We start from the raw sequence: 9,408 nt of genomic DNA on the forward strand, positions 1-9,408 counted from the left end.
CAAACATAAGCTCATAGTCACTTGTAGACAATGTAAACAAGAGTGTGATTTTCAGGATAAATGTCCACCATGAAATGAAACTGAGATTGATCCCAATACATAAAATGCTAAAATATACAGACAGGGTTAAAGAAATTCTGGCTTATACCAATAAGCCAATAATTACATTAAGGCTGACAAATGATAACTGATAAATAACACATTAAAATTTTGTACCATTTTATCTAGATACATTTAAAATAAAACAATTTACAAATGTAATTTCATTTTTAATTTAGACATCACACCTTTATGATGTACAGTATAAAAATGGGGTTTTCTGACTAGATTTTAACATTTGATAAACAATTTTTAAAATTTAATTAACATTTATTTATTTATTTTTTTTTAAAGCTTAACTTTTAGAGAAATACTGTAGATTAAAAAAAACTAATATCATTAGATTACGGATTTGGTACTTGCAACCCCATTCTAGAATAGGACAAACTCTTTTTTTTTTTTTTTTTAGACTGCATGACTTACCTTGTAGGACAGTAGAGTCACTCAGGGGAGAACAGGCGTGCTTCAAGCTGGGATGTGTTTCCAGGTGCTGACGAAGGCAGTGGGGATTAAGGAATATGGTACAGTAGTGATGCTGTTCCAGGCATCCAGCGTGGGGTCGTAACAGTCCAGGGTTTTGCAGCGCTGTGTACCAAAGTAGCCACCCACCACATAAAGTTTGTTTCCAGAGGCCACCGCTTGGCAGCTCATTCGTTTGGCCGTAACATCTCCAACTTTAGTCCACTGATAAGATTCACTGCTGAATTTGTAGGCAGAGCAAGCTGAGAATTCGGTGTCACCTCCCATTACAAAGATCTGGTTGCCGAGAACAGCAGCTGCAGTGTAGCGCCACGGCTGTGGACAGGACGCTGGGACTGTCCAGCGATTTTCTGAGGGATCATAGCACTGAACTTTGGGTAGCTTGTCATGGGCCACACTCGTCCCTCCGAAGGCGAATAGCTTCAGCTTTACGCTAACGACAGCAGCATTGCTAACTCCTTCTCGCAGCGGAGCCACCATGCTCCACTTGTTAGCAACTGGGTCAAACTGCTCTACCTGCTTCAAAGACACAGATGGTGATGCAGGCAGGCAGCCAGTGGCAGCAGTGTGACCTCCAACAACATAAAGGCAGTGGCGTAACTCAGCAGAACCGTGACCGAAACGTGCTATCAGCATCGGAGCTGCTTTGGACCATTCCTCATGTAATGTATCATACACCCAAACATCCTTAGACACACCATTCTCTGAGCCACGGCCCCCCGTCACGTACACTTTGCAGCCAATGGCACAGGCGCTGAACTCCTTGCGTGGACTGGGGATGTCTGCCTTTGGAATGATCTCTTTGGCCTTCTGGTCCACCAGGTAGAGCTTGTCGCACATAAACGTGGGGCCACCCAACAGGAAAAGGGCATGACTGGTCTTGCGTGGCCGGGCGCAAGGACTATTGACGACGCCGTCATTTTGCAAGATGCGCAGTTTGCAGCGGATGGCTTCATCTACTAGCTCTTTGCTTTTAGCCTGTGCAATGATGAGCTCCTCTGTAGAGACGTTCTCCATGAGGAAGATTGCAGGCAGGAGAGCCAGACGCACAGTACGGAGCAGCTCAGGAAGGTGACAGTGCCTCCTCTCAAGGTCATAGTTCACCCAGTTAAGTGCCGACTCGTAGACTAGACGCTCGTCCTCGGTTTCGAGCTCTTCGTGTGCCAACAATTGGACCAGCATGTCCTTGGGCAGCTGGAGAAACTCTTCAGTCTTGCAAATAGCAGGGAAGTTACTGAGGCACATGCTCCAGGACAGCTGGAAGAGCTGGGTGCACTGGTGAGCGTCCGAGAGCAACAGCATGCCCAGGCAGTTGGATGGGTGAAGGTTCTTCTCAAGGAACTCGGCACAGGCATCACGGATGTCCTGAAACTCCAGCATATCACCAGCCTCAAGGAGAGACTCTGCATTCTCCTCGTTTATTATCACTCTTGAGGAGTATGCATAATCCAGAAGGAGCTCCAATACCTAGACAATGCAATACAATGCAACGATTAAATGCAAAAGTTAACCTAAATAAAGTGACAACCTCTCATTTTTGCAGCCAAACTGCAACACAAGTTACTTAAACCATGAAACTATTAATTTGCAAATCCCTGGTGTTCAGCCTGATTCCTGATATTCAACCTCAGAGCTAGTCCAATGTTTCAGTATGCTTCAATCAATAGTGTTGTGAAGTAAATAAGAGTGGCTCACAATAACAGAAAATTGATTTCTCCCATCATTTACTCACCCTCATGTCATTACAAACCTTTATTTAAAATATTTTTCAAAACATGTTTTGTATTCCACAGAAGAACGTCATACAGGTTCGGAACCACAGGAGGTGGGTAAAAAAATTAAATACAAATAAAACTATTTTTGGGTAAACTATGTGGCATGCTCTTCGAGTACAAATTCAAGCACTTCAACAATACCTCTGGATGAATGGAGTCCCTGAAGTCCACTTCACTGTCCTGACTCTCTCTCAGCCCTCCACTAAACATTGCTTCAAAGTAGCGGCTGCAAGCGGCCAGCACAGCCCTGTGGCACGGGAAAGAGCGGTTTCCTGCGTGGAGCAGAACATCAGTGAAGAGTCTCTGCTGACGAAGAGCATTTAGGTGCATTAGCACGCTGTCTGCATACGAGGACTTGTGGAACAGGTAGATGTTCATAGAGCCTGTGCTGGCACGAGACTTGCGGTTCTCGTGGACGCAGACCGACATTTTCATTGAATCCTGAAAAAGAGAGAAAAAAAAGTTCTGTTGACAAAAGACGCAAGAATAAAAACAGATCACATAACTTTTTTACAGGGAATACATGCTTGCTAACCTTTTAAGATTCACACCAAAGATAAAAGTTAATGTGAAAGATTTTAATAACACGCGTCCCCAAGTTAGAACTGGCATGTTGCTGGATCTTGAATAGCCGCTGTTGTCTGTTGTAAGAGTTGACTGACATTGTTTTGAACAGTGATATGATCAGTATCAGCAAACCACACAGAGCATGCCAAACCTCAATATGAAGGCAGTAGATGATGTAATTCTGCAAACACAACATAAAACCCCACTGGAAGCCTCTCTGATGTCTAGCCTACTGGAATGTGAATAAATGCAAGGGAGTCTAATCATTACCAGGTGTTCAAAGTTGGGCGGATAAGGAGGGGGAAACTGAAGAAAGATAAAAAAAAACTTTCAGAAGTAAACACCCCTGCCAGAGGTTCACTGAGGAAACCCCAACAAAGAGTTGAGAACCAGGCACAGAGTCAACAGTAAGTGTGTCAGTGTTACCGGCTGCCATCTGGTCGCCTATATGGTGCACATTCAAATCCAATCATTCTGAATTTCCATGTAACCGATACACACCCCCACGGTCCCTGCCGGCTGTCAACATCCCTCCGGGGAGAATTTAATTGTGTTTCCGCTAATGTTGTGCAGAGGCAAAATGTAGTTCTGAACTGGGCTAAATACATTAAGAACACAGAAGCAATGGTGATGTATCACACCTGATACAGTCAATAATCCATTTAAATTGGCCACAGCTGTGAAGTACAAGAGCCATAAACCCTGTGCTGACATTGGCCATTAATTATTTTGCAACACAGCACTGAAAAATAGCAATGTTATGCGAATGACTGTATGCATAAATTATAAACAATCAGTTAACAGCTTACAATAAAAATTAAAAAAAGTGTAATGCCAAATTGCAATCATATAACAAGTAGGCTCTATAAAAAAAGTGGTTTTCAAACACCATTTTTTTTCCCACGCAAACAGATGTTACAGAAATCTTATTTTGAAATGATGATGACAGATCAACATTTCCCATGACAATGTCATAGGTGCACTGACTTGTACACATCACTATTTTGATATTTCTATCATTAAAAATGATTAAACATTTAAATGACAACAATTGTTATTTAATGCTTTAAATGTGCATTATAAATCTTTTTTTGTGTTTACAAATATTTGTATACTCTAATATAAACAGCTTTGATGTGAAATATCCAATGAAATGTGTCCTTGAAAACATAGGGTAACTAAAGAATCCACGTGCATTTATTAAAACATAGACCGTATGTATTACCTGTTCAGGAGCAATGAGGACTTCAGTTCCTTCTGCTTTGGCCCACAAACATGCCACAACGCGACGCGTACAGAGTCACAATACTGGCGGCGCTGGACGCTCTGGTAACAGCGTCCAATGTCGCGTGGATAAACCACAAAATAGAAAAATGAAGAGTAATTGAATCCACTTGCTTTTAACGTCAGCAGCAAGCCTAGAAATGCAGTTTGGTCTATTTTGCTGAATTGCACAGAAAACTACTTGAGTTCCTCTATCTTTGTGACCACGGTGCACAAATACATTCGCTCGTATCGTCATACAGCACCTCCGCCGCTGCGCGTGCAGGTCTCAATAGTGAACAGCTGACGGGTGTGAACAGCTTTTAGAGGAGGAGAAAGAGAGGCGGAGCACTGCTGCTGTTTAGGACAATCTGGGAGGAGATAGACTGATGAACTAGCATGAAAAGAGAGATAAAGTGGGGCTCATTAATAAAGTAATAAGGGACTTGTATTAGGCTGCCTGCACATCACAAAGGGATTTATGTGTATGAAAGTGTTCAAAGAATCTATACACTGATGTATACTGTATAGTTCGCATATGACTGACCTTTTAGGAAGCGCTGCTTTGAGAGTCATGATCCTACTCAACAGCAACTTCAGTGGCAATGCTGTGCATTCAAGTGAAAGTGATTTTAAATTTTAGTCTATAAATTGTACTTTGAGTCCAACCTAAACTTTGCTCCTCATCCTCATTATTTGAGATGCACACTACAATGCACACGTTGGTTAGAATGTTCAGCGCTAATATTGAATTTGAGTTCACGGAACAACGTCGCCCCCTGCTGAACAAAAGGTGCATTTGCGTTGTCTGCATTATGCCTGTAAAACGCCCTTGACATGTGAAGATGATTTAAATGTCTACATTTTGAATAAAAATGTCACGATTGTTCTTGGGTCTTGGGCAGTAATGTGGTAGAAGTATGTGGCTACTGTGCCCCTAGTATGCTTCCTTTCTAAGTTTGTGCAGCTATAAATTTAAGTGGATTTAAAAGTGTCTGTTGTCGGGCTCCGTGAGAAAAATATCACTGGATTATTTCAATTGATGGCAAAATTAATGTTTTGAACTGTAAACTGATAGTCTAGTGCAAGGTTATTCAAATTTTGCCCTGGAGGGTAAGTGCACTGCAGAGTTTAGCTCCAACCCTGATCAAACCAACTACCTGTGATTTTCTAATGATCCCAAAGACATTGATTAACAGGCTCAGGTGTGTTTGATTAGGGTTGGAGCTAAAGTCTGCAGTGCACTGGCCCTCCAGGACAAGATTTGAATAACCCTGGTCTAGTGTCACAGTCTGTGAGACATGGTTCTTTGCATTAGTATGGACCACAAGGAAGCGCCACCTAGAGGACGCACCACACACACATACACACACGCGCCAGTCAGTAGCTCTGTAACTGGTCTGCGTTTCTCAAAAGCATATTTAGCTGCCGAAATCATTCTATACGATCTACTTAGCCCTTTGAAGCTTCTGTGCAACCCAGTTTTGGGTAGGTTTGATGTAAGTTAGTGTTCAGTAGCTGCCGGTTGCATAATTACGTTTTTTTTATACTAGTCATAATTATTTTTAATTCAATTACATAATGTAGATTAGTCTGAGTTGAATCCCAAAATAACAATAGTATGTTCCTGCACAACCGGAGGCTGCAGATTCAGGACCGCAGATCTAGGACCGCACTTCTAGGACCCTAGTTTTTCGTGACAGCGCCACCTACCGATATAGCGATGGCCGCGGTTCTAGTACCCTGTTGGTTTAGTTTGCAGTCACGTTATTTTGTATATAGCATCAATCTATTAATCTCAGTAGTATTTGTTTTTAAATGTGATTTTAGATTCAAAATGCAGCAGAGGTTAATTACTAAGTGTGCTTTGAGTCACAATTTTAAATTTAAACAAGAATTTACAAAAAATATAAATGAAATATCAATTTTGTAAAATTAAAACAATTGTAAAAAATGAAGAACCTTAAAAGTCTTAGTCTCTTGATTTATACAGTATATTGATTAACCTCCTTAAGGTGAATTAGCTCATTATCAGGTAAGTTAAAGTTGGAATCAACGTATGGAGTCACTAAATTACAGCCAATATTTTAAAAGTTGTTGAGAGGCAAGACAAGACACAAGAATGATTCAAGAATGTTTATCTATCTATCTATCTATCTATCTATCTATATATATATATATATATATATAGAAGAGTTCAGATGCAAAAGCCTCCAAGTGCCATCTGAAATTTTCATCTAAAATTAGGATTTTTATCAGGCTCCTATATTTATGTTCAGTTATTTCACTTTAATAGCCTGGAAAAGGACCTGCACATTGTCATTAAAGTAAAATGACTCAACCTAAGCATAGGAGCTTGATAAAAATCAAAATTTTAGATGAAAATTTCAGATGGCACTTAGAGGCGTTTGCATCTGAACTCTTCAAATATTTATATATATATATATATATATATATATATATATATATATATATATATATATATATATATATATATATATATATATATATATATATATATGTATATATATGTCATTTTTGCGACAACATCCCAACAGCACCAAAGTGCACCCCTTTTCCATCAGTTGCTGCATGGATAGAATGGCTGTAGGCTTCAACTAAAAAACATTTGTTTAACATATTCAACTGGTATATATATATATATATATATATATATATATATATATGAAAGTCGTTGCAGCATGTGGTGCATCACTTCAATTCGGGCAGGGATCTCCCTTTTTGGATTGTTATATGTATCTTGAAAAAGAGAGAGCCTACTTGTTAGAATATTTTGAGATCATGAAAATATCCCTAGTGCCTTTTTTAATCATCTGTCCTACAATGAGCCTAACCAAATCCATAAAATCACTTCATATTGGCCATGCAGAACATGACAGAAACTAACACATGATATCAATGGACTGTATGTGGAGTAGACCTGCAGATTAGGCCAAATTGTAACAAGCTATTAAAATTGCCAAATGCCTCATTCATCATTGCAAAACAATGCCAAAACAACAGGCTAACACATACTGCAACTAGGCAGTCAGTGCAGTTTAATTATGAAAGCTATTTTATACATAAATATGGTAAAACAACGACTATTAAGCCAGTATTCACACTAATACATTAAGCTGCAGGTAAATTTTACAAACCTTACATCAAACATGTTCTTGTCATCTGATAAGTTTAATTAATGTGCAGGCTAGATTCACTTATAATACTTCGTCATTAAAACTCAACAAGAATTTATGAAATCATGGCCATGAATTAACGTCATAGTAATTAATAAAACTAGCTCACAAATTCTTAATTTGGTGGGAATTAATAATTAATTCATAGTTAGCAGTTCTCACTATGTAAACTTCGCACCGTTTTAACATTATAAAATAAAACTTAATTAAATATCGGTACTCACCATCTGATTACTGTCCACGTCGACCATCTTTAATTAGTGTTGATCCAGTAATGGTAGGTGGCGCTGTCACAAAAAAAAACTAGGGTCCTAAAGCTGCGGTCCTGAAACTGCAGCCTCCGGTTGTGCAGGAATACCCTTCTCCAAAATAAGACATACTCTTTGGCTAAGTGCATTTTGGTCAGACTAGTTCTTAAGTCACTGTCTTAACATAGAGGACAAGTTTATGCAACTGGCCCCTGGTGTCACTGTAATATATACCCCAAGACCAAGCAAGACATTTTAATTTCTCTTTTTGAAGTCTAAAAAAGTAAAGAACAGCTGAACTTAAGTATAAGGTTTGAGGCGTTTCTAATTTTATGGGTGTTTTCAATTTAATGTACCACGGAAGGGCTTTAAATAGTAGCCACTAATTGTACTGAGGAAAAAACTAGATGTTAAAAACTATTCATTTTCTTTGAATTATAATTTCACATTAAAAAATAGTATATCAATTATATCTACAACAACAACAAATAATGCTTTATAAAGCCTAAAACAAAATTGGTGATCACACATATTTGAAAATGTGTTTTAATCACCTTGTGATCGACAGGGGCCGTGGAATACTTGGTACATTTATGTTCAAAATTCAATACATTTAGGTCTAAAATTAATCATAATTATTATTATTATTTTTTTTTTTTGGCTGTTCAAAGTGATTTTTGTATGTTCAAGGTGCTTCTTGTGTCTGAACAATTGCAAACAAATCTGTAAAAAAAAAATCACATTTGTGCTTTAGTAGGTTATAATATGAGGTTATAATTTTAGCATGATTAGATTAGATTATGATAGTTTGTGAGGTGAAGTGATGTGTGGCCAAGTATGACCAATACTCGGAATTTGTGCTCTGCATTTAAACCATCCGAGTGCACACACACAGCAGTGAGTAGTGAACACACACACACACACACACATCTTGAACACACACCTGAAGCAGTGGACATATTGCTGCCGCACCCTGGAAGCAGTTGGGGGTTCGGTGCCTTGGTGAGAGCACTGGTTATTCACTCCCCCCACCGACAATGCTGGACCAGGGACTCGAACCTGCAACCTTCAGCTTACAAGTCCGATTCTCTAAACATAAGGATGGGATTTGTTAGGATGGTAGGATAATAAAAAATTTATTTGAGCCTCCTGCTCACCCCTTTTTCAGATTATAAAGTATTTTACTGTAATTCTATATTATATTTAATTTTACACCAAACATGAATTTGTTCTGTTCTGAACTTGATTTTGTTCTGTCAATTTTAAATGGGTCTTGTTTCTGAAAATTGGCCACTGAAGTTATGAAATTGTATTCTTATTGTATTCTTGTATTTTTATTAAATTTATCTTCTTTTGATATAGAGAAAATGTTCGGTTTTACTTTGGGGCACGTTGAGCAAGTTTTTTTTTTTTGTAAAGCCATATTTTGAAAGCAATTTATTTTAGACCCAAAGTGATTATTCACAAGGATGCACCAAATCCTGAAACAAATGTACACATTTAAATTGGACCCATGACTGTGCTTGCATTAAACACTGCCTAAGTCAAATCTGGGTCAGCTCACCCCACTCTCCCCCAGTATTCGGGAAATTAGCTATTAGTCTTGCTATTATAATGTTTTTATTTCGTGATCTGTTTGGAATATATGGAGTCTGCTCCTGTTTTGATCGTAAGACTGTGTTGAAACTTTGAACAATTGTTCAGCTCATATCGTTTGCCTAGCCGATTGTTTTGCAAGTTATCTGGGCATTGACCTTCATTGTCCTCGAGACAAATCAT

General features: G+C 38.7%; 1 protein-coding gene across 2 annotated transcripts; it reads right to left on the minus strand.

The window, feature by feature from the left end:
- Positions 1–498: 498 nt before the first annotated feature.
- Positions 499–4,947, minus strand: LOC132139612 (ectoderm-neural cortex protein 1-like). 2 transcript variants are annotated; one of them, XM_059548096.1, is made up of 3 exons: positions 4,732–4,947; positions 2,496–2,795; positions 499–2,046 (listed from the first exon to the last, which is right to left on the minus strand). In XM_059548096.1, the coding sequence occupies exons 2-3, from the start codon at positions 2,787–2,789 to the stop codon at positions 565–567; spliced, it is 1,776 nt and encodes a 591-aa protein (XP_059404079.1). In that variant the 5' UTR covers positions 2,790–2,795; positions 4,732–4,947; the 3' UTR covers positions 499–564. The 2 variants fall into 2 exon arrangements, with proteins under 2 accessions (XP_059404079.1, XP_059404078.1); XM_059548095.1 differs by lacking the exon at positions 4,732–4,947 and adding an exon at positions 4,147–4,687 and having other exon boundaries at positions 500–2,046.
- Positions 4,948–9,408: the final 4,461 nt, after the last annotated feature.

Source organism: Carassius carassius, chromosome 4, assembly GCF_963082965.1.
Source record: "Carassius carassius chromosome 4, fCarCar2.1, whole genome shotgun sequence".
Lineage (NCBI taxonomy): Eukaryota > Metazoa > Chordata > Actinopteri > Cypriniformes > Cyprinidae > Carassius > Carassius carassius.

Excerpts from the sequence above, each read along its gene's own strand:
- LOC132139612 (XM_059548096.1), bottom strand. The coding sequence starts at position 2,789 with ATGAAAATGTCGGTCTGCGTCCACGAGAACCGCAAGTCTCGTGCCAGC. Across the intron at positions 2,047-2,495 it reads GGGACTCCATTCATCCAGAG|GTATTGGAGCTCCTTCTGGA; the intron begins GTATTGTTGAAG and ends TGCATTGTCTAG.